The sequence below is a fragment of the Amphiura filiformis genome, chromosome 19, assembly GCF_039555335.1.
Source record: "Amphiura filiformis chromosome 19, Afil_fr2py, whole genome shotgun sequence".
Taxonomy (NCBI): domain Eukaryota; kingdom Metazoa; phylum Echinodermata; class Ophiuroidea; order Amphilepidida; family Amphiuridae; genus Amphiura; species Amphiura filiformis.
In genome coordinates, this window is record NC_092646.1 from 14,408,045 (window position 1) to 14,434,517 (window position 26,473).

A 26,473-nucleotide genomic window follows, 5' to 3' on the forward strand; every position below is an offset into this window, starting at 1 on the left:
CATCATGAATAATATGAAAACTTTAAAATTTTGGAAAATTCATAAAAATAGCAAGTTTATTTTTCAGCTCAACGATTAAACTATTGAAGTATTGTCTGATTGGTATACCGTAGTACATAAACCCCTATATGGAAGACATGCATGATCTTAATCTACCAGACAAGGAGTGTGCATTTCAAATGGAAGCCCCCCATTTAGGTAACCCAATTACCTACAAAGTGACGAGATATGTATGTAAGCATGGTAAGACTGATGCTTTTTTACCGAATATTCTGCTTAATGGGCTATTCCATTTAAAATCCACACTACCCCTGTGGAAGATTTTGGCGGGGATTTTTGGAAATATCTTCTACAGGAGATCGAGAGGAGGAGTATGAATTTCAAATTGAATAAACATAATAAGGCACCTCCATTTGTATATCCTGTGTGTGTGCGCAACGGATGGGTCTACAATTAGCTTAGGATATTTGGCATGTGCGCGCCCTACACCAAATGATCTGAGTTAATCGTAGATCCATCTTTTGCGCATATTTAAATAATAAAAATTGCAGGGTGAAAACCCTTTATTAATCATTTTGACGCAGCCTGTATTAGATGATATGGACACATGACATAACTATAACTTATTAAAGTTCAAGTTGAGTTTATTGCTGACAATCTATTGCTATTGGTTTGCTTCGTATTATCAGTTAAAGTCTACAACATAACCAAAACACTTGTATTATAACACCATCTCGTAGAGTGGCGCGTATAGGATAATTTAATAGAGAAACAAAATAGTTTCACGCAAGAGAGAGGGAATGCTTAATGCAATCTCAACTGTCATGCATAGGCAAATCGTCGTATGTGAACTCTTAAAGAAAATGAAATTACTGAAAGTATCATAAAATAATATTTGGCCGTAATGGAAATTCATTGATGAAAACAAGATTTGACCAGTTCCAAAAATATAACGTTGAATTTCATGTTAAAACATTGCAGGAACCATGAATGCATGTTTTTCTTTAACCGGCCATCGTGACTATGTGTTGCCTTAAGCATCATTCAAAAGCACAATACAAACTTTTCTTTAACAAGAAAGAAAAAAGCGAAACTAAGCTTAGGGCACTTCAAAGACTTCTTAACACTTGGAATACGTTGTGTGGAATAGTTGCTTAAAGAAGCGATGAGGTTACAGCATGGATTATTAAGCTGCGGGGAACCCTTTGACGCGATCACAATCGCGTCCATACAGTCTAGCCACGTCAAACTTCGCGCCTTTGAAAATCCCACATCATTTTCATGGTTACTATGGTAACCCTGTGAAAAGGTCGTCTGCCAGAGTTTCCCAAGGGTCAAACTTTGGAGATTTGATTTCTTGCGTGGAGTAACTTTACGCCGGTGAGACCAGTAAAATTAGGTCGCAAGCCAAAAAGTTTTGAAGGCATGTGACTGAGTTGACAATAGTTTACCCCCTTCACAATACTTTTACCCCCTTAGGTGTTAGACTAGAGTTATCCAAAACCTACAGCTGGCGAACCGGTAAACAAAACAGCAACGTTTTGAAATCTCCGCCCCAAGTTTGCTTCTCTTTCTTGTGTACTGTTATCATGAGCACAGCATACTACACAAACTTTTCATACAAATATAATACAAGCTAATGCTTCTCATGAGTTGTTAGTTTTGTCATAAAACAACAAGTAAAGGTTAAAATCATCCAGGTTTATCTCGTATTAAGAACCACTGGACATATACTAGTCATGTTTACACTCACTTAATGTAATTAAAATAAATGTAAAATTCTCCCTTCAAAATGTAAAATCCTGAAGTTTCGTAAGTTTTTGCAACTTTTAAGCCATTATATTAGTGGTTGATCTCGGTGCTGACAGGGTTAGATACAAAGAACTAATTGAATTGGCGAATAACATGAATAAGGACGAAAGTAAAGTTAGAACAAGGTTGTTTTGAAAAGGTTGGTAACAGAGGTGTATTTATCACGAGGCCCACACAAGGGTATCATGTACATCACAGAGCCACCTGGTCACTCAATGGTCACGTATGTACACCTTGGGAGTGGGAAAAAGTGGACCGTATTCATGGTATACAGTCTCTGTTAAGTTACTATTCTGTAATTGGCCGCCGGCCTTTTCTGTTTGAAGTTAATTGGCCTATCACAGATTAGTTTCTAGGCATACAATGCCTAAACTTTGGTTCACCTCAAGTTTGGTAATGACGTAGATGCGTATTGCGCTGGTCACAGCCTAAATCTCGCGCGTCAAGTAAATCTCGCAAGCGTACTAGTGGCACTCAAGTATCACTACAATTAAGATTCCGCCTGCACAGGTATACCAAGGTACCAGGCTGGTAAGCCTACACACAGAGTACTTACACAGTACCAATGTAGCACTTACTCAGTGCGTACGGTATAAGAGACCATGACATTACCATGACAAGCCCTCTCTGACATTACAAAATATTTCGGCTCTAAAGCGCTTCATTGGCCTTTGCGCGCTTCACGAACACCCCACATCCCCCCTATATATTCTCCACATGCCCCACCAGCAGTGGTACTGCACTCAGTACTCCCCTGGTATTGCACAGTACCAGCCAAGTACCATAGCACAGGTGTAGTAATTGGCTGAGTTATATTTTAGGCTGTCAACCACTTCTGCAACTTTTGGTCCTTCGAGGCTGATCGACTTCGAATTAAAGGACGCATTGAAATTTGAATTATACACCATCTGATTAGCACATTGGGGCAACTATCGTTCTTCGTTTTACTATGTCGCCCTTATGTACGATGGCAGTTCATATTTGATGGAAATGAAATTGATATGAAATTGGTAAAGCCTGAAGTATGAAAGTTTCTAGGGATGGACATTCAATTCTGGGTGAGAAGTAGGCATTGGACGGTCATTGGATGAGAACATAATTTTTACACGAAAAATATCAGGGAGTTCATCAATGAACAACGCTGCTACCGATGTCATGCAATTTGTCAGTGCTCATGCACTGAATCAATTTGATCAGGTATAGCTCGTCAATGCTCACATCTAGTATAATTTTAAACTAGAAACTTGTCAAATTATATAATGCTATCTACTGAAGATAGCATGCCATGTGTGTTGATTACAATCATACACTACCAACTGAATATAGTACGACACATACATTGATTATAGTGCTACTGAAGGTAGCATTTCACGTGTGTTGATTATAATCATGCACTACCAACTAAATATCGGTGAAAATATATCACAGCAGTACAGCACACATAGGCCTATATTGATTATATAATGCTATCTACTGAAGATAGCATTATGTCATTATGTTAGTTGATCTATACTATTAGGCCCTATACAATATACATGCACTCTCAACTGAATATAGTATCATTGGCGCACGCATTGGATGACATTTAACGATTGGAATGGATATTTTTGGTAACTCTAGCTTATTTTTTAAAACTATTTGAACAAATAAATGGCTACAATTGGATTTAGCTCCTTTTGGAACACAAAAATAAATAATAGTATTTTATATTTATTATTTTAATTCTTCTTCGCACGCGGGTGATTTAAGAGATTATTTTTTTTAAAGATTAACATATTTATTGTTAAAGCCATAATGTTCGACCTTATAATGCATGTAACATTTTGCCACGAGCATAAGAAACACGCAGATTCTAAGTGAGGACAAATTATTACAGATATAATGCGGGAACGCGGGAGTCGTGTTTTAGGCAAATCATGATTTGAACACAGAATTGGCAAGAAAGAAAATCATTTGATCGAACTCTCAGGCAGGCACCCTTTTTACATAAATCGTTCAAGGCCATGACTGTTCCCTAGTACAGTAAGTCATAGGCCTACAATGTACATAGAATATTTTCTCAATACCACCCAAATATAAAAATCGTATAGATCCCTGTTGTAACTGTTCCCGCTATCTTCAGTAGATAGCATTTTGTAATCCATGCGTGGCTGGATGGTGCTCCTGTAGAAAAGTGGGATTTACAATAATACCTCTTATATGACGTCACAGGGAATTCCTAAAATGGCGACTTGCAGGTTATTTCGAGCTGGAACCTGGGCACAGAAGCCAACTTTTGGCTCATTCTGCCGCTGTAGATTCGCAAATGACCACGTGCTTCATGCTCAGTATATATTAGGGGTAGCTGGCTCAGGTGGACGATTTGAATCAACCGTACCTCAAAAGGATCGTAAGTAATAACAGTAAATTTGTTGGCCTAAAAATGATCGAGGAGCAGAATTCGGAAGGCTCGGTACAATATGTACAGCTCTTGTCGAGATACTTGTGCTTCTGCTTGTATTTACTTGTGCTTTTACTCCTCAACGCTACAATTGTAAACAGCCGTAGCTAGGGAGCTCTAAGGGTGGGCGACTCACCCACCCTGGGAAAAAATCTGGGGGGAAATTTTGGAGGGACAAGTTGAAAAAACAAGTCAAAGGCAAAGGACGCCCGGGCGCCCGCACCAAGGCAAGGAAAGGAAAGGGGAAAGATAAAAGAAAAGAAGGGAAAAAGAAAGGAAAAAAGAAAGAAGGGTAAAGGAAAGTAGAGAAAAGGAAGATGTTACGTTCACTGCCGGCTTATCTTCTTAATAAAACTATGAAATCACACCATCAGGCTAAGTTTTACTATAATTCTTAGACTTGGGAGTCCTTTTATTCCTCTCTCCATCCTCTCTCTCTCTTTTCTTCCCATTCCATAGTTTTACGACATCGCGGTCGGACATTACATTCAAAAGTGAATTACAATAATAAAATACATTACGCAATCATGGCGCTTCACGCAAATCTCTGCGGACATATAGCGCGCCACGCCAGGCATACTAGTTTGAGCGCATATTGCAATTAATCGCGCATTGATAACATTACCACATGACACTCCCGAACTCCTATATGATTGTGTCAATCATCTCAAAAATGCACATTTAAATCGCGTTAAATTTACATCTTTTTATGTGAATAAATATAATTTCATGCAATTTGTTTTTAATCCACTTTCTAATTCATTATATAAAATATTCTCCAAACGTACATTTGCCATAAATACAAATAAAATTTATGTGATAAATTTCTTCTCCAATGATAATCTCACACAAGTTTCCATTTCTCCAGAACATAATGAATTAAGTTATACATGTCCATGTTTATATGGAAATGTCGCTTGACTAATTGTGCACTAGCTGCAATACCAAACGCTTGTCCAGAAATTTAAATTCATCATGAAATCCTGATCAATACGCACATTTTGTGATAAAATCTTATTTTAAACACAACAGTTTTTTGACGACCATATTATAATACTTTATCCCTTCATTTCAATTTTTAAAGAAATGTCGACTCGATTGACTTGCGCACTACTGCTGCAATCCCAAACGCTTCGTCGCTTATTACAACAATCCAATAAAAATCTTACACACATTTTTGTACTCTGGCTGGAGTTTTTGCATGTGAAATAATGCACACATTTGTCCATGTGCATGATAATACTAAATTAAAACAATATAATGTTTCATTGCTGTTTATCTTTGTTTTTAAACGCAATTATGCTTTACACAACAAAACATTTTTGAATGCCACAAAGATTGACGTGCATTATGTAAGCTTAGGTTAGGCCTACATTTCTACTACGCATGATGTATACAACATTTAATTTTGATATGTGCATACACATTTCGTTGTAATGCATTACCTTTCATTTGTGCACGTACATTTGCAATATTTATAATACTTACTTCACTATCGCACAATCCTCGTTTAAATTTTATAATATATTACTGATCATTTTCATCTGTGAAAATATAAACATCTCTTGATTTGTCTTCAAGTAAAAAGGCCAACAGTCAAAATATCATACCAAATGTCTGGTCATTTAGCAAGGAATCCAAGCAGGCTAGAACCTGAAGACAGCCTCTCGTAATCCATTTTCCACATCAATCTGCCACACCGATGCGTAGATCATGTAGACAACACTGCCACTGATGAAAACACGATTCACCTGTCTTTTTCCAGAAGAACACAAATCAGCAATATATTCCAACGATGAAAATGCATCAAATCTCACAATTCTGGTATTTGAACGGAATTGAATTGATGATGATACAGTCACGAAGCTATCTGTTTTCTTCTCTTCTTTCTTCTGTAGCGAAGCTATCTGGTACTGTGACGCTCTCTTCTTTCTTCCAATCCGGGCTTCCAATACAACAGTTAATCAGTTCTGCGTCCTCTTCTTTCTTCTTATGGCTAGCTCACTGAAGGTTTCTTCTTCAAAGCTGAACTAGTCTTTAAGCTTCTTTATCGACTTTGATACCTTCTTTGTCGATTTTCAAGTATCGTTCTTGAAAACTTTGTTGATGTTTTCTTTGGTAATTTTCCAGTTTCTTTCTTCTAAAACTTCGTTGACGTTTTTCTTTGTGATTTCTTTGAGTCTTTCTTAGGCTATTTCTTGGAAATGGTGTACCTGTAGATTTACTTTTTCCGCTGCCACCATGTTACGTTCACTGCCGGCTTATCTTCTTAATAAAACTATGAAATCACACCATCAGGCGAAGTTTTACTATAATTCTTAGACTTGGGAGTCCTTTTATTCCTCTCTCCATCCTCTCTCCTCTTTTCTTCCCATTCCATAGTTTTACGACATCGCGGTCGGACATTACATTCAAAAGTGAATTACAATATAAAATACATTCGCAATCATGGCGCTACGCAAATCTGCGGACATAGCGCGCCACGCCGCGTACTAGTTTGAGCGCATATTGCAATTAATCGCGCATTGATAACATTACCACATGACAGAAGACTACAAGCCTATAACGAGTCGAGGGAAGGAAAAGTAAACACAGCCACAGTCACAGGACACAATCAAACTTGCACCATTGGCACTGTACAAATAATTAAGAGAACACACCAGGTACCACCGCCATGATGATCAATTGCACAGTTGGGAAACCACCAACCAACAGTACACACAGAGCTGCTCACATTACAACCCCATGCACTCGACTGACCAATCAGGTGCATGGATTTTCAAGAAAATTTGTTCTGGACTATGAAAAATGGTCATGCATATTACGTTTGTCCATCAACATTTGGATGTCTCCACTTGTACTTCCTACACAAGTAGCTTGAATAAACCTTAAACTTCCGTAGAAAAACTTTGAAAATCTCTGAAAAACTTGTAATTTTTTACAAAAAGGCCTTGAAATTTGAGTAATGTTGGTTCCACTTACATCAGTTACATGTATTTCAATGGGATGTAATTTGAGCTGGTGATGTCATTGGGTTATAATGAGCTGTGGTTGATTCATTTGCATAAGTTGAATTTGTACAGAAGTTTGCTTGTGCAGGACAGACGATTTTTGATGAGCCTGAAGTAGAAATACAAGTAAATTTTCCTTATGGCCTTATTTCAGTAACACCTCAAGACACCTTCAGTCCTTCATACCAAATATGAGCAAAATCTAAGGTATGGTACCAAAATTATTGAATTGGGCAGGATCTCTGGATCAAGGTACATGGATCGAATCCATGGGTTCCTACAGTCACCCATGGAAAACAGGGTACTGAAAACCAGTACACCATGTTCATATGGGCCATGAGTTAGTTTGTTTACATTACAGTAATTCCCTCAGAATAGTCAATACAGATTCCAAACAGATACAACTTACCTCAAATCAGTTTTAGTTGCTCTTAATAACTCTAAATTGACATGACATTGATATTTATTTGCTCAATTTCATACCAAAATCAAGGAAAACATGGTTTTGTTATTGCAAAATAACATAGAAATCACACAGGGTTATATCTGGTCACTCCAGTAGGCCACTTGAAGTAATCAATATTGCCACTTGAATGGCGTGACTCAGTGATTTCTGCCCATTGTAAGACAGATAGTGTTGTAAACTTGATTGCATAACATTACAATTGCCAACTGATATCCTTTGTATTTGAGTTGTCAATGATGGTTTTAGAACTGTCATAATGGATGTAAACATTAAAAAATGTCAACAAAACATGATGCAGCAGAACTCTATGCATGTGTGTGTGTGTCTGAGGGCCGATGACTGGGCCGATGACACACATTCGATGGGTGTAGGATCAAGGTACCCCACCAAAAGACTGGTTGTTAGCAAATGTGTCTCCTATATACAAAAAAGGCGACAAAACTTCGCCGGTCAATTATCGTCCGGTTTCACTAACTAGTAATCGTATGCAAAATGTTTGAACATATACTGCATACACAGATTATGGCCCACCTAGACAGATTTAAAGTCATAATGTACGATCTTATAATATGAATTTGGTTAATTTTGTTCAAACCTGATTTTTTGGCATAATTGTAATGTTTACACATGTCACAACTTGCACCTAAATGGAATCAGCCAAATTTGTTGTGTTTGTACATGTAGGTAAACAGAGCAAAGTTCGACATAAAGTCATAACAATAAATTATGACTTTATGTCCGCCCATAGAACTGCGTGTTAAACGGCCAAAATAACAAGCAGTGTTTCTTTCACGTTACCTCGTTATGGGTTGTTTTACAATCAGGGTACATTTGGGCTGAGCACCATATTGTGCCCTGTTTCAAATATTAGATTAACTTATGATTAAAAGTTGCCATGCCTAATTATTGGCCCCTCTTAGTTCCACCTACAGCCACAAAGAAACTGTTTGAAATGTTTAGCAAATGATGAAAATATACATTTCTGTATGATTTTGGGACAAAATAGCCGTCTCATTTGACCTTTGTGAACTTTGCAAATGATATATCACTGCCAGCAATAACATAAAAACATATTTTGACAGTTCAGAAGTAATGTTTGAAACATGATTGTTCAAAATTGAAAACCATGTAAGATTGCGACTGTTTCATTAATTGTACCATTTCTTCAAATTTATGTTGAAAATTCCGTCAAAAAATGTCCTCTCCGAATACGAGCTTGTAATCCATAGTCAAAATTGACCCAAGACTAAAATTATATTTTCTTGAAAAACACTTATATATATCCTACAAACTCATAATAAACACTTTGTCCATTTACAATTAGTTTCCATGTATCACATGTTTGAAAGTTGGACGTCAGGTTTCCGTCAAAATGTGTCCTCTCCGAAAAATTGGGTATACAGAAACATGTGCATCAAAAACATGTTTCTGGCATAACTTGAAACTCTGAACACTTGACGCCTAACAATTTTACAGATTTCCTATTTGACCCATCTACAACACAAAAACAAATAAATTGAGGAAAAACTAGACACTACATTTTTCACCCCCAATGAGACAATCAGGGGTTCAAATTCGCAATCAATTGCGGGAACCAGTTTAGGTTCTCAAAATGGCTTTTTATGAGAACCTTTGTTCTCATCAGAACCAGGCTTTCGATTCCCATAAAATATTGAGAAAAAAAAAATTTGTAAAATCATAATACCCTATAAATAGGTGGGAATTTGTATGCAACTTACTATAACATTATTAATAACAAAACCAAGTTGTTTCAACTTTGAATCCTGAAAGTAATTTTAGTTTACCGAAATACTGACTACACTGTACACAGCAAGCTCAGCAAGTTTCTTAAAAGCTTATTAAACTTCGACTATCGCTGTGACTTACCTATCATGCATTAATGAGACCTCAACATAACATTCATGTATTAAATATAGTGCAGTTTAAAAGGTTTTACACCCGTATGAGTTCTATTTTTGGAGAATTTGAGGCCATGGATGACCCAATCTCCTACTGCTAGCTACTGCGATGAAGAGATGTCAAAACATGAAAATATACCATATACATAATACCCTAATTTCACTTGATTTATTCATACCTAAATTTATTACAAATTTCCTTAAATGTTCGCTGAAAATTGCTTAAAATAGCTTTTGTATGTACTGTTATATGATTCGCAATTTTAAACCATATCTTTTCAAATGAAATGCAAATTCAATTAAATTTATTCCACGTATTATTTTGTACATCGGGTAAAGGGTGAGCACGTGTGTAATAAAATGACGACGTCATTTGCCGATTAATTATTCATGTTACGATTAATTATTCATGTTTACCAGACACTTTCGTAAGAAAGAGATGCCGTGATTGGTGGAAATAGGCAAGGTGAAAATGATACAAACCAATGAAGGATACTTTCATTACTAGCGAGGTCACGGCTATTATTACGGGGGTGATCGTTTGTAAACACTAAAATTACATGGGTCATGGATTTCATGCTCACTGTGCTTTCTGTTCGTGATTGTACAATAAATTGACAGCTAAAATGATGAAATCTTTGCCTTTTCCCCCAAACATTTCAGAATTATATATTTTTTTAATGCACTAATGATGTTATTAAGGTGAGCACATGCGTGTAATAATTATATAATAAGCTTTAAATTGACGATGCCATTTAACAATTAATTATTCATGTCATGATTAATTATTCATATGACCCGACTCTTTGGTAAGAAAGAGTTGCTGTGATTGGTGGAAATACGCGAGATGAAGACCAATGACATAGACGCTTTTATTACTAGCGAGGTCATATCTATTATCATGCTATTATTATGGGATGGTGGTTGTAAACACAGGCCAGGGCGAAACTTTCACGCTCTGTACGTGATCGTACAATATAAAGTAATCGACAGCTAAAATGATGAAAACTTTGCCTTTTTCCTCCAACATTTCAGAATTATATATTCATGGATTAATGAGATTATTAAATCACATTTCCGTTGCAGTAAAAAAAGGTAAAAATAACACAAAATGTGATCTTAGACTTCCAAGCTTGTGCGCGAACCAATTTTGGTTCGCCCAGTTGCAACCCGGCGAGAACCTTCATGCGAACCGGTTCGCGGGTTCGCGTCGGATTTGAAACCCTGACAATCCGTGTAAAACAACCCTTATTTCAGCTCAAAATGGACAGAAATCATTCCCGATCATTTTTACTAGTATTATTTCAGCATTTTGAGTATATAATGACAAATTTAAAATTTGAAGGAAATCGTACATTAAGCCTTTAACATATTAACAGACAAACAACACAGGTTCAGAGCACGCCATTCGTGCGAAACCCAACTGGTCCAAACGGTCCATGACCTTGCGCACTCACTTGAAAACAAGCAACAAACTGACCTCATTGTGATGGATTGCTCAAAAGCCTTTGATACGGTCCCGCACCAAAGACTTTTGAGAAAACTATCACAATGCGGCATCACAGGTCACATACATGCATGGCTTGATAAATTTCTTACACAAAGAAGTCAGAGAGTAGTAGTAGGGGGAGAGAACTCAAACTGGGTGAAAGTACTCTCGGGGGTTCCGCAAGGGACGGTGTTGGGACCACTGTTATTCTTGATTTACTTGAATGACCTTCCAAATAACCTGTCGTCCCCTATCCGTCTCTTTGTGGACGATTATGTAGTTTACAGAGAAATAAAATGCAGGGCAGATGCTGAGAAGCTTCAAAATGACATGCTAATGTTAGATAAGTGGCAACATACCTGGCAAATGGCATTTAATGCCGACAAGTGTTTCCTGTTACGTATTACGCACACACATAATCCAATCATTACTGATTACACAATTGGAAGTAGTAAACTACAACAAGCCCAGAGTCACAACTATCTGGGAGTTGAACTCACACATGACCTAAAATGGAACTCACACGTACACAACATCACAGCCAAGGCCAATAGGCAACTTGGTTTTAATATAAGAAGAAACCTCATATCATGTCCGCAAGAGCTTAAACTAGAGTATTCCTCTACAGTATGGGACACAAACAACGGAGAGCTGATCAAAATGATTGAATCAGTACAAAGACGGGCGGCAAGATTCGTGAAGAGGACTACAGTAGATACAGTAGTCCTTCCAGCATGTTGACATCCCTTGGATCGGATAAACTTGAGCTTCGTAGGAAGGTCAACAGAGTCACACTCATGCATAAAATTGCAAACGGTCAGGCAGCCATCCCAGAGCAAAAGTATCTGCAGCCGGTGAAATGCCTCACACGAAAGAACAACAACAAAGTCTACCAAAGACCATCAGGGAGAAAGGACTGTTGGGTCAACTCGTTTTTCCCAAACACAATCAAGGATTGGAACATTATCCCACAAAACATAATAACCATTGAAGAAACCAAGTCATTTAAGCAAGAGGTCCTGAACCACTATCAAAGTCAACAAGCATAACATCTTTATCGCATTGCGCACAACTTCCTCCTCGCCTGGTTACAATTGTAGCGTTGAGGAGTATACAAGCAGAAGCAGAGGCTGGAATGATCGACATTTGTCCTGCTGTACTCTACTGAGGAAATAAATTGATAAAGATTCACCTGAAACAGTGGAACAGATCGCAAAGGTAATACGTGGTGATGTAAGTTATCCACACTGTTAGTGTCAACCGTCAACCACCTTATGAGCTGTTAAATAGTAACCGATACATGGTGACATTCCCAGTACAAAAAGTATGACTTAACCTGTGACAGCAATCCTTCCAAATCTGACCTGAAGCAGCTGGGAGGCAGTGGCGGTGCCAGGAATTTTTTTTTCGGGGGGCATTGAGGGGGCAAAGTGAATTTCAGGGGGGGCAAAATCAACAAAATTTTTTACTGGGGGGGGGGGCACCAGGGGGCAAGAGTCCTGCTTGGTGGTACAAAAAAGGTTTTCTGGACTTCCAGTCTCCCCATTCATGCCCATTGATATGTGGGGAGTGAATCTACCCTGCATAAGTGCAGTAGAAATGACCCGGTTCACGTTGATAAGCATGGCTCAGTATAAAGACGCTCGATGAGAGTGGAAGCTAAAAATGTGTTTCTCTGTATTTTCCTCCCTCAGAATCAGTTGGATCGTTCCCAGGAGCCATGCCAGATAATGTAAACCTTGCATTGAAGCCAGAAGAATCATCAGACCCACAGAGTCGCCAGCACAGAGTGAAAAGGCAAGCTTATGGTCCGATTGATAATTATGATGCTCTTATTGAATGTGGGGTGTATCATGATGATCCTTATCAAAGAACTATAGTAGACAGTCTACAAAAACTTCACGACAGGTTGGATGGTTACAAGCCAGCTGAATTGGGTTTCTTTCAGAAGGTGAGTGTTTTTTTTTGTCTTGTGTGGACTTTGTTCAGAAAGCATCATATGTGCTCAGGAAGAGACATATATCGTCGGCCGTATCACATAATGACGTATTTGCAAAATACGCATTTCGAAAAAGTCGTATTTGAAAATTTAGCGATTTTCATTTGCTGCATAATCTTGATTAAAACCTTATTATCGATCATACATCACTATGTGAAACGGTAAATTCTTCAAATTGCAGATACGGCATACTGCGCTTCCTGATTATTCCTTTTCAAATTTTCAGGTAGCAGGTTACAGTACATCACCTGGTCCCCAAGGTCTTTATCTATGTGGCAGTGTAGGATCTGGTAAAACAATGCTTATGGATCTGTTCTATGAAGATGTTAATGTTGCAAGAAAGAAGCGGACCCATTTCAACTCATTTATGCTAGATGTACATGCAAGTAAGTTATCAGGAAATTTCTATTTGCAGCCTGACTTCAATTACATGCTTCTACTTGGATAATACTACTGTCATACTGCTTGCCCCTGAGCGGCATGATGCTGCTTCATTGCACCGCTTGCACTTTTCTACAAGCAGTTGTCACCAGCGTTGGAATTAAGCATTTTTTTATGCGTAGCAAAATCTACTTTTACACTCACATCACATACTTCAGTGTGTAAGTCTATGGCATAAAAATGCTACTCAACTCCAAAATTGTGTAGCATTTTGCAACACGATACCAGCTATTTCCAACGCTGGTAGTCACCCAGCGGCACGCCGCTGAGCGGCAGTGGCATGACTCTGAAAGCCAATGTTGCTGCTCAGTGCTCATTGGCCAAAAATCATATCTGGTTTTTGTATGTCAGAGCGGCACCGCTCCCAAATTGACTTGAATTCAACTCCTAGCTATCTGCCACTATATATCTATCGGCTTGTCGCTGGTCACCACCAGCGTTTCTAGTGTGACTGTGTAGTGAAACAAAATCATCGTCAGAGTGGCAAAGGGGCAAGTGTCAGGAATGTAGGAAATTCTGAAGGCTCACTATTCCCAATGTGGAATAAAGGTCTGATATTAGGAACCAATTGATGTTGACCTTTGGATTACATTGTAGTTTACCTTCATATAGCGAGTAGTCTATTGGTATGTACTTGGGCTTGCTGGCTTGCATGAATAAAGAATGTAGAATTCAAAAGTAGTTTTGAAAACTGGTCAACCACACTCACTTTCTTAACAGAATTTAGAAAGACCATCACAATGGAAACAATTTATATGTCAATATCCAATGATGCGTGTACACATGAGCGGACATTCACAAGACATGTTAGCAAGCACTCAATCGGTGAACTCTGCATAAAACCGCAGATCTCCGGATTTAATTTAAAAAGTAGGAATTCAAGAAAAATTGAGGGCATCGCTGTGGAGTCGATCATACATTATGGCTTTAAGTTCATCGTTGGCTGTTACACTCATGCAAAAAGTAGAAATTCAAGAAAAAAGTTGAGTGCATCGATGTGAGCAAATCGCACATTATGGCTGTAATTCATTGAGAAAAGTTGCCAAAAAGAGCTTTGAAATGCTGCATGTGCACACATTATGGAGCAAATTTATCTGGTCTGTTCTTTAGTTACAAAACAAATATCTCTGTAAATTTTGACTACAAGACATGTTCAGCTGACAGTGGGCTATTCCAGTTGAAAATCATACACCCCCTATGGAAGACATGACCTTAATCTTTCACACTGGGAGTGTAGATTTCAAATGGAGTCACCCATTTATGTAACCCCATTTGAAATTTATACTCCCTGTGTGGGAGATTAAGGTCATGTCTTCCACAGGGGGTGTATGAATTTCAACTTGAATAGCCCATTTCTAACATTTGAATGCTTATTAGAATCACTAAACTGACTTGAAAACTTCCATGTAAATCAAAATGTCTACCTTTCTACTTTTTGCTACAGGAATACATGAAGTGAAGCGGAACATACCTAAGACAATTCATAGCGCCAAGCCTAAACCATATGATCCTATAGCACCTGTTGCCAAGGATATCAGCTCACAAATTTGGCTCTTATGTTTTGATGAATTTCAGGTAAAGAATTTTATGTCTTTTGGGGGAAAAAGTGTAGGCCTATCTTCGATACGAAAGGTCAAAATATGTAAATGATTGTCGGCTTTTCCTCCCAGCTACATACACTTTAAGTACATATCATTAGATTTACATTTAAAATAGACTTGGTGATTTATTAAAGCATTATTTACAATATTGTTTCATGCAAGCCAGCCGAAGCCGACCTACACTCGTCAGAATATGCTTGGTTGAGCACTTTACTGTGGATGATTTACCTTACTTGGATTTATTTATTTATCATTAGATTTATAAAGTTTACTCCAAGGACGTTAAATATAAAAAATATAAATTTTTAATAATTTGCCATAAAATTTGTTTCATATCACAAATTAAAAAAAATACAAAAAAAGGACATCCCTCATATTCAGAATGCAATTCGATATGTCTGATGTGCTCTCATGTCCTAGAAAAAATACTGTGCAAACGTTGCCATCCGAGCCCTTAAGAGACTGTTTTTTAAGTAACATCTTTTTTGAAGTGCAACCCCACAACAACTTGATTTATCACTTAACGTTGGCCTACTTTTCGCCGTAATGGTAACAGCCTAATAATTCCCGCCGATTACGAGCTTATCAAAGTATAGTGGAATTCCAAACTTGTTAAGGGGATAGTTTGAAAACAGTTGGTCAATGTATGACTGCCCTCTACCATGGGAGATGCATACATTTCAAATGAAATATTCAAATTGGAGTGAGGATGGCCGCAGATCGTTGATTACTTGCAGTCAAGAGTCATGACATGACATTCACCGTCAATTTGATTTGTTCACTCTTTCTCCTTCTCTCTTTCAGGTGACTGATATAGCAGATGCAATGATCTTAAAGAGACTATTTACAGAGTTATTTAATAATGGTGTTGTGGTTGTTGCAACGTCCAATAGAGCACCCGATGATTTGTATAAAAATGGTCTACAAAGGAGTAACTTTGTACCGTTTATTAAAATACTTAAGGTATGTATTATGTGAAACTAACAGGGAGTGTGGATTTCAAATGGGATTACCTGAATGGGTGACTACATTTGAAATCTACACCCCTGTGTAGGAGATTAAGGTCATGTCTTCCACAGGGGTGTATGAATTCAACTGGAATAGCCCAATTATTTTTCTGTGCTAAAGTCACCAAGTTGATTAATTTGTACCACAGCTAAGATGAAATCACACACATTCTTAGCCAAATTTAAATTAATAAATGGTAGCTAAAAGAATAGGACCGAACACATGGGGAAAAAGGAGCATCTACACTCCCTGTGTATAAGGAGATTATGGTTGTGTGACATGTCGTCTATAGGGTGTGTATGGATTTCAAATGAACCAGCCCAATGAGATTCTGTCAGCAACGACTGACCCAAAAATCTGAAAAAGTAGGCTCTTTTTTATTTTTATTTGTATTTTCATACAAAATTGGTATTATATTCATTCTCAAAATGTTTTGCCTATTAACTCTGTCAGGCAAAAAAAAAAGTTGCTTGCTTAATATCCTCATACAGTCCCGACTGTATAACTTACATTTTTTTGTGTGCAATTTTCTCAAAAATTTCATTAACTTTTCATCTGAATAACTGATGATAAGAAACAATGTAAAATACCATTTACTTCATGTTTACCGTGTCCAGTTATACCTGGTTGAAGATTCCGATATTTTGTATTGTCATCCTTCCTTAGCGCCTGTCTACACTTGCATGTAAAACATTGTTGGGCTTAAAAATGCAGTATTTTAAACCTGTCATCAGACATGTACATGTCAAATTAAGTAGGTTTGAATTAGTCTTTGGTGTGAATTTCTGTGATCAGTGAGTGTTTAACATACAAACAAGTACTTCATATTTTTACTTTTGGTACCTGAAAAAAAAGGAAAAAACTTTTCCCGACTGACCGACCCAACTTCTGAAAGTGATCTATAGACAAGCAAACAATTTTTTTTTTGGCCTTATATTTAAAAAAATGAGTGAACCTCATTGGCCTTGATGAGTATACACTTCAGCACATTTTCATGCATGGTTAAGCACCGAATGAATGATTGAGGACACGGTGGCTCAGTGGTTACGGCCTAGGACTCATAATCTGAGAGCTTGCTCGACGTGCGTGGGTTCGAGTTCCCGTCCCACCACTGTGTTGCGCCCTTAGGCAAGGCGCTTTACCTCGCTTGCCTCACCCCACCCAGGTGCAATGGGAAGCTGTTAGGGGTAGTCACAGTCGTTGTACTGATGAACCCTGCGCCATTTGTAGGCAGCAAACGTGGTTCCGACATATTCTAATGACGGCGGAATAAATGTAAAGCGCTTTGAGGCTGTTTACGGCATAAAGCGCTATATAAAATATCTACATTTATTTATTTGATATGAGTTGTTATGATTGCGCATTCATGCGTTTCAGAGTCCCAGTCAGCTGGACTCTGAAACACATAAGGGATAAGATAAAAAAGTGGTAAAGTATTTTTGCAAAGGTCCTGCGTAACCTCAAAATGTTCATCTTTTACCATATTTGCACATTAATCCTAGTGGTAGAGACTTGCAATGCTGTTCGAAGACAGATGACTGAAGTTGTAGTTGCCAGAGCTGTGTCAATGGTTGAGGATGGAAAAATCGTCTGCTAGATTACTATATTTTAATGATGTGGATTCTTCCATGTCCAGATGAGTTCTCAACACTGTTTTTATTATAAAATCTTCTCCTGCCCTCACTTTTGATATTACCTTTTGTGCTGGCAGGCAGAGGGCAGCAGTCATTGTAATTTTGTAGACAATTGACCTATACAAACTCATGATGGCAGGCTCTTATTAATACCTGGCTGGCACAGAAAGTATGCATACAGTTTGATGATGATATTATTTCAATTTATTTGCTTGCAGGATCGTTGTAATGTTCTTCCACTTGACTCAGGGGTAGACTATCGGAGAGGTCGGCTCCCACTTGGGGGCGAGGTCTACTTTTTAAAGTATGAGGGTCATGCTAATGAGAGAATGGATCAACTTTTCCAAAATATCACTAGGTTTGAAGATGGAGGTAAGGATTAGAGATACAACATGCAGTGGTGGTGCAAGGGGGGGGGGGGAGGGCCTCCCATCCAGTTCGGACAAAACAATCACTGAAATTACACTATTTTGGCCATAATCACCAATAAGTTTCAGTAAATTTTCAGATTTTTACCCCCTCCCTCCCCCAAATAAATTGCTCCCCAGAATTTCTTTCTGATGCCACTACTGATAATAAGGCACTTGTTATTATCATGATTAACCATAGAACTTGGATACATGGGGTATAATATCTGTGGCCAAAGCCCTAAATGATGCCGGAATTGAACTTAAAAAAAGTTTTTGGCATATTCAGGCCCATAGCCAAGATATTTGTGGGGGGGCAAAATTTCCTAAATGTTGACTTTACATGAAAAGGCATGTTTGTGGGCATTATCTGTATGCTAATATCAGCAAGATGTTTGCAAGGTAAAAGGTTCTGGAAACATAATAATGATACAATTGGATGGATTTTTAACGCAATACATAAATATATTAGTCTCAACATGTCAGAGCTTTAAAAAGATTTTGTAAAAATTCAATAGCCCAACCAATAATTTTGTGCATTGTACTTAATGTCAATTTTATTTTTCTCTCCCTATCCTGCAGTCATTGAGTCTAGGACATTGCATTTCTTAGGCAGGAAACTTCATGTACCTGTTGCATGTGGACGTATTGCATATTTTTCATTTGAAGACCTGTGTGTTAAGGTTAGTGTACTATTTTTCAATAGTTTTTATTTTCGCAATTTTCGTGGTTAATTTCAGAACCGCAAATTTAAAAGCCCGCAAACATATTTGTACCCATAGGCTTTAATGTGTAACTATTTGTGATCACTAAATAATAAATAAGAAACCACAAAACTGCTCAAAACAGTTTCGAAAAATTACAATGATAATTCCCATTATAAAAATTACTAGTACAGTTCTGTCTGTAGTGCTGCGTTGCTCCACAAATAGTAAGGAATTCTTCTCTGTAAACATGGTCAATAATATGATGGCTGCGTACATGGATAGCGTGAAATCGGTTGTTTGAAAATATAGGTACTGTATGGTATTTTGACAGTATGTATTGTTTGAAAAAAATGCTGTGGACTTAGAGGGGATATTTAATTAGAGCGAATACAGTATATACCCTTTTCCCTTCTAATTTTTCCCTGTTTGCTTTGTTTGTACTAGCCACTAGGAGCAGCTGACTATGTGAGACTGACTCGTGAGTTTGATACCATCTTCATTAGAGATATACCACAGATGTCACTTAATAAGAAAACTGAAGCAAGGAGATTCATCACAATGATAGATAACTTCTATGATCAAAAGGTAAACTTTTTGGTTTTTTTTACATTTGGAATGTTAGTTTCAACTGAAAATTCTGTAAATAAATTCATCAGGTTTGCAGAAAAAGCAGTTTACAAAGTTCATTTCTCAAAACCAATATGTCACTAACCTGACAGTTTCCTGACGAATTTCGGCCTGAGGGTGAGGGTGTGATGAGTTGGTTTAAGATGTTGTTAAGTGTGTAGGCCCCCTCATCCATCCCCTCTACAGGCCGAAATTTGTTAGGGAAGGTGTTGGGACATAGTTCAACACTCTGAAGAAGAACGTCGATCATGAATTTAGAAACTGTCAGGTTAGTGAACAAATCTACTTGGTTTTGAAAAATGAACTATGTAAACTCAACTGAAAATTGTTGTTCTTTGTGAATAATTCTAGGTAAAATGATGGTATTACCAGGCTGTAAACCCATTACATCTGACTGTTTTCTTTTGTAGGCTACAGGAACTACCATAGTGGGTGTGAAGAGTTGGTCAAAGATGTTGTTAAGTGTGTAGGCCCCCCTCATCCTTGTTTATAGCATTCTATCAATCCTATCTATGAATTGGGAGGACTCAAAAGTCATTGATCGTAAAACTGACAAGACTACAAGGCCAAGTGGCTCAAAGAAGCCATTTGGATCTGCAGAAAGGGACATGACACTATAAACAATGATGATGTGGCCTATGTACTTTTAACAACATCTTTGAGCAACTCATAAATGCCCTCTATGCCAGTTCCTGTTGCCTAAATGGAAAGTCAGATGTGATGGGTTGCAAGTCATATGAAACCACTAGTGTAGTGATGAAACATCACTGAAGTGTGATGTTATCCAAAACAGGGCTGCACGTATAATTTGTAATGCTAAATGCATGGACACATCTAGTAATATCGTTCTTGATCAACTGGGTTGGAAACCAGTTTCTAATAGGCAGCAGTACAATTGTTCTGTTTTAACATATAAGATTTTGAATAACTTGTCACCTCCGTATTAACTCACATATTTTCAATTCCAGAGAATCATTACAACTTTCGCCAGAGTAAATTTAATGTTAAGATCCCTCAACCGAGGACAGATTATAAGAAACGTAGTTTATCATATAGAGGTGGAATCATCTGGAACAATTTAGATGAAACTATTCAAAAATCCATGACCTTACATATTTTCAAAAATAATGCTAAAAGTGTATATTTTTAACTGTTGTTTAAATCTATCAATTTATGATGATGTACATTTTATTTGTACTTTGTTTATTAATATTTTGTATGTTATGTTATGTCCACGGCCCCAAGGAAGAACAACTTTGTTGATTTGGGCCTCCGTGGTGAAATAAAGCTTCCTATCCTATCCTATCCTATCCTAGTAAAACATCTTCAGTTTTCTTGGAATTATTCAAAAAGAACAAAATGATCTGTTACTGGATTACTCGTAAATAGTTACTAGTAATGTAAGGCCACAAATATTAGTATAACTCAGAGTGTGCAAGGATTTTAAAATCCAAAGCGGCATGCAGTCTCGCCCTTTTTCTCCTCGACTGATTTGGAAACATGCCGCAAAATAAGAACATAAGGCCTATAATAGTGTGTCAAACATAATCCTTGAACATGACAATGTCCCAAGTAATTGAATAACGTCTACATCCAGCGATACTGAGGTCTACATCAGTGCTCTGGCCCCAGTTCTGCAAAATAGAAATACTCAGAGGCTTGTGAACTGTGAAAGATAATCATGAAAACAGGCATGAACTGCCCTTGTAATGTAATTATGTAAGATAGAGTAGTAAGTTTTCAGTGTTCTAAAGGATCAAATTCCAGTGTTTTTTTCTGTGTTCTAAAAAATCCCTAAAATTGACCAATTCTAGGGAATTTTGTCAACTTTCTAAAAACAAGACAAAAATTGGCCTTGTAATATATGATTTAATCATGTGCTATGTGGAATTTTCTGAAATGTCTTCTGTTGTTCTTCCTTGCATGATGCAACATTGGTGCACTATCAGAAGGTACTTGCTTTCTTTATCTCCTTTTTCTGTTGGTTTAATTACAAACAACACTTTTCTGTAACTTCAAAACCTGAAGTATATTTCACACTTATTTCTCTATAAACCTAAAATGTGTTTGATTTAAAGCATTCTTAATATTGGTACATCAGATATCTTAAGGTTAGGCCAGCAAATTCTCTCAGAGAACTATGATATCTACTTCCAGATATCCTGATTTGAAATTAGCTTGCTATTGTTTCTTGGTTATAGAAAAGTGTAATAATTGAAGTGAACTTATAACACCAAGTAATATGATATAAAGTTGCATGACAAGTTGTAGTGGCGATGTTCTCTTTCCTGTGGCGTTTGGGCATCAAGTTTCAGGCCGGGTTACTATGAGCTTATATTAGGCTGATCCTATTGCAGTTGAAATCCAAATACCCCCTATGGAAGACATGACTGTAATCTTCTACAGGAAGTGTGATTTTCTTATAGGGTTACCTGAATGGGTGACTCCATTTGAAATCTACACTCCCTGTGTGGCAGATTAAGGTCATGTCTTCCATGAGGGATGGACTTCAAATGAATTTAGCCCATTCAGATTTTGACCTGTAAATAGCCATCGCATTTGTGACATTGCTGTGTTGTAACCAACTAAACGACTTCTAAAAAAGTGGGACAGCTATAATAAATTACAGTGTCCTTGTATAAAGTGTGCATGCATCAATACAGCATGATCTTTTCACCTTGTTGATATTTTATTTTAGTACATTTCTTGCTGATTTTACTCACACACAGATTTGGCTTTATTTGAAAAAAAAAAATTATGTTCCCAGTTCCCACACTTAACACTTCCTTTGTTCACAGCGCATAACAAAAACATCCCATTCCCTGCTCACGGCACATAAATGCACCAATGGCACAAGCCCATAGTGGCCATCATGGATATGCGAATGAGGGAAAACATACTACAATTCATAAACATTTCAAATAATTATTCCTGATGAACAGTTTTTATATTAACTTTTACTACACATCCAAGATGGCTGCTCATACCATGGTGGCCATCTAGGATGTGCAGGAAGAGAATATTCCCATTTACGGGTTGTGCATAGGAAGTGTTAATGATCTCAAAGTTGCAGTATTTTGTCAAAAAATGTGTTAAATTGTAGAAAATGTTAACATAGAGCTAATGAGTGGACAAGCGTATAGTGTATTCAAAATGACATAGCATATCAAACAACAGCATGCTTCATTTACTCATCCCCACCCCCTGAACTGAGTGTCAACTTTATGAAAAGGCATGACAACATTAAAGATATGCATGAAAGCAGAAGATCACAAAAGTGTAGTGTTTGCAATATTTACAAAATTGTTGCTTCATTACTGATCAATTTTGAAATTGTTATTAAAATGTTATTGCAAAATATTTTTGGCAAACATCTCGCAAAATATTTTGTCTACACTTAATAACAACGACATTAATTAGCAACATTACGATTGATAGCAACCAGAATTTCAACCTTTAATCAACATGCAGAGACTATACACGATACTTATTTCACTGATCTTTTTTTTCAGATACGGGTAATCTGTTCAGCTGATGTTGAACCAGATCGGCTATTTGCTACGGGAAAACTAACAGATCAGGATTTCGATGAGAATAGAAAACTATTAGATGACTTGTATATATCATCGGTAAGTAGTAGTGGGGGTTGTGTGTTCTTCTTCTTCAGCCTATTTCTCTCCACTACAGGTGGAAGCCTCTTCACCAAAGCAAAAAGAAATCCTATTTTTGGTAAATTTTGATGCCTCACTCATAAAAGTCCAAAATGTGTTGCCACAGTGACCCATTGAATGAAAAAGATTCAAAAGTTGTACATGAACCTATGGAAAATGTTGTTTTTGTTGCTAGAGTGCCTGGTCAATCACTGGTCATCGCAGTTCATCCTTGACCAGTCATGTAGAGAATGTAATGGTACACTGGCTTCATTAGCTTTTCAGTGCAACTGTTGACTTGAATCTGCTTCTTTTTTCATTCAAAGAATCACTTTGACTATAAATGTGAGCTATCCAGACAAATGTGGTATCCAAATTTGCAGAACTAAATGGGGTTCCTTTTGCTATTTCATTTTTAAAATATGAAGCAGAGTTTTGAGTTATTATGAAGGGGGTGGGGGGGGTGGTTAATTACTTTTTTCGATGTATTTATATCCTTTACCTATGTGTCAGTGTTTTTCATAATGGTATATTTGTCTTGTTTTGATCCTGAAAAAACTCATCAACAAAATGACCAACTCTTTCCAAACTTGGTTCTTTACTGGCAGGCTGGGGTGAGTGAAGTGTATTTGGATTGCTGTGTTCTAAGGCAGAATCTTGTAATGCATCGCTCGTTGACTTTGCTAATATACTAATCACAGTGATCGCAATTGCAGACAACAATTAAAATATACAGAAGGCCACAAAACACATTTTTAGAACATCCATTGCTGTCAGTAATTATTCTTTAGAATGAATTAATTCATCTCTGGAAGTTGATGATTGAGAAAGGTAAATAGCAAAATAATAGATCCAGTTGGTAGGAAATGATTGGTTGTTGTTTTCTTGTGATAAGGGACATCGCTTGCGATAAGGCAACATTGTTTTCACAAAAGGGATGGGTATCGATCAATCGGCTCAAAGCTTTGAAAACGGAAGTAGACAGCAGGCATGCGTGAGAATCAATTTTCTGCAAAAACAATGGGCTATTCCATTTCAAACCCACACTACCCCTGTGGAAGATTTAGCTAAACTCTTCCACACAGGGAGCATGTGTTTCAAATAGAATAGACAGTTGGGTAAATTCCATTTGAAATACTCACTCCAGTTGTGGAAGATAGGTAAAGCCGTAATACAGGGGGAGTGTAGGTTTCAAAATGATTAACCCTGACCAATTACATTGGAAAAAGCGTCCCTGTGGAAAATATTTGAAAATCTTCCACAGGGGTAGTGTGGATTTCAACGGAATAGTCCAGTTCAGATTGTCTGCTATGATAATAACAGAGGATTGGAATGCATTGTCTGTGTTTGCTATGATATAACAGAGGAATGAATATCAACAAACTTGCACCAATGAGTTATTGTAAAGCAAATGCATCTTTTATGATTTAATGTTTATTACATTTTAGCATGATTTGCTGTATGATGATTGTCAGAATTTGGACTTGTATTGATTGCTGTGTCTTCCCTATGTTAACATAGGGAAACTATTAGACCATCTTTACAGACATTTTGCAACAGATTGATTTTTTTGGTAATCACTGAACATGATGTGGCAATTCTTAAATTTTCGTTATTGACTGCATTGTACATCATCCCTACAACTAAGACAAACTACTGAAATCAGCAGCATTGCATGTCTGACATTTTGAGATATCTGACATTTTGAGAGTTTATTTTTTCCATCTCAATTGTCAGATAATTGACTTTTTTCATGATATGTTGCTTGTACAAAGTGGGTTGCTATGGCTCATGGGGAAGTAAGGCGACTTAGTACACATCAGTGTAAGCAGTGGTATTCCAGGTCAAAATAACAACTGTACTACATGTACAGGATTCCCATAAGAGTAGCAGCACTGGCTACAACTTGCGCATGTACTGCTATGCTACTCTCATGAGAATCCTGTAGTGTATAATAAAACCAGCTGGCTGATATATCATATTGGGAAGGAAGGAGTATTTTGTATTTTTTATCGGATTTGTGTGACTCGAGTTAGAACGCTAGCAACTGCAAGACTCTATTCAAGTGAAGTCTGTGTGCTTTGGACTCAAGTCAAGTCATTGTAACAAATTAAAGAATGTGACTCAAGTTAGGTCGAGTCATTTGCCCACACGTACTCGAATCATTTCAAGTCATTGACTATAGTCATCTCAACACTGATTTTCAACTCTTTCTCCTACAGGATACAGACATCAAGCAGGCATCCATCTTCACTGGAGAGGAGGAGTTGTTTGCCTTTGAGAGAACCATCTCTAGACTGAGTGAAATGCAGACACAGGAATACTGGCAAAATAGCAATAAGATGAAGAAGCAGATGGAGACGGAATTAATGTTATGATGGTAGTACAGGATAGTATTACAGTATTACACTGTATCATTAAAGCAATTACCGTCTTCATTCCAATAAGCGCCCAGGGCGCTTAACAAAGTCATTTTGGGTGGGCGCTTATTTTTACATGGTTTGCCTAATTTTTTCTTAACAGGCTTTTATTAGAGATGAATTTATGTACGTTATAAAAGGGTCCTGAGACGTTCTAGTAGCTTTTCTGATGCAGAAAATGTATTTCAAGTTTGCACAGGACTTCCAATCCCCCAGCTATTTTACTGTATCGATGTCTATCCATCACTTCAACATTAATGGTACCCTTTAGCAAATTGAAAATACCCTGGGTGGGCGCTTATTGGGACATGGGTGCTTATTGGAACAAATACGGTATGTGTGATTCACTCGCTCAAAAGGACGTCCTCAATTTTTAAAATTTCTATATTTTGAACGATTGTAATTAGAGAATAAAGGTATTGTTTTTAGCTGCTGTTGTGCATCTATCATCTCATATAACACGTGACATCATTATTTTAAGTAAAACAATGTGGCGAAGCAAAGTTGTTTTACACCAAAAATAATGATGTCGCATGTTATATGAGACGATAGATGCATGACAGCAACTAAAAACAATACCTTTATTCTCATTCTTAAACACTTTTATATAGAAATATTAATCATAAGTAGACCTGTGCCAAATTTTAATCAAACTAAATCCTACATTACAAGAAATTACCTAGAATCGATTAGTCATGTTCCTATGCATCCCGATTGGTTCAAATAATGTGTATAAGTATTGCGTCGACTCACACACGCTGAACCGTAATGTTGTCATATCACACGGCTAAGAACCAATAAGATTGCAGGAACTTTCTCTCAAGTGTTTAAGAATACCCAAT

The 26,473-nt window shown here is 37.3% G+C and overlaps 1 protein-coding gene across 1 annotated transcript; it reads left to right on the forward strand.

Annotated features, from left to right (window-relative positions):
- The first annotated feature begins 4,029 nt into the window (after nucleotides 1-4,029).
- Nucleotides 4,030-26,473, forward strand: LOC140140961 (AFG1-like ATPase). The gene is made up of 10 exons (XM_072162728.1): nucleotides 4,030-4,201; nucleotides 12,832-13,088; nucleotides 13,363-13,522; nucleotides 15,022-15,152; nucleotides 15,983-16,141; nucleotides 18,039-18,192; nucleotides 18,810-18,910; nucleotides 19,379-19,519; nucleotides 23,074-23,190; nucleotides 25,434-26,473. The coding sequence occupies exons 1-10, from the start codon at nucleotides 4,036-4,038 to the stop codon at nucleotides 25,587-25,589; spliced, it is 1,542 nt and encodes a 513-aa protein (XP_072018829.1). The 5' UTR covers nucleotides 4,030-4,035; the 3' UTR covers nucleotides 25,590-26,473.

Coding starts and splice junctions, on each gene's coding strand:
- LOC140140961 (XM_072162728.1), top strand. CDS start 4,036: ATGGCGACTTGCAGGTTATTTCGAGCTGGAACCTGGGCACAGAAGCCA. Junction 4,202..12,831: donor AACCGTACCTCAAAAGGATC/GTAAGTAATAAC, acceptor TTCCTCCCTCAG/AATCAGTTGGATCGTTCCCA. Junction 18,911..19,378: donor TTGAAGACCTGTGTGTTAAG/GTTAGTGTACTA, acceptor TGTTTGTACTAG/CCACTAGGAGCAGCTGACTA.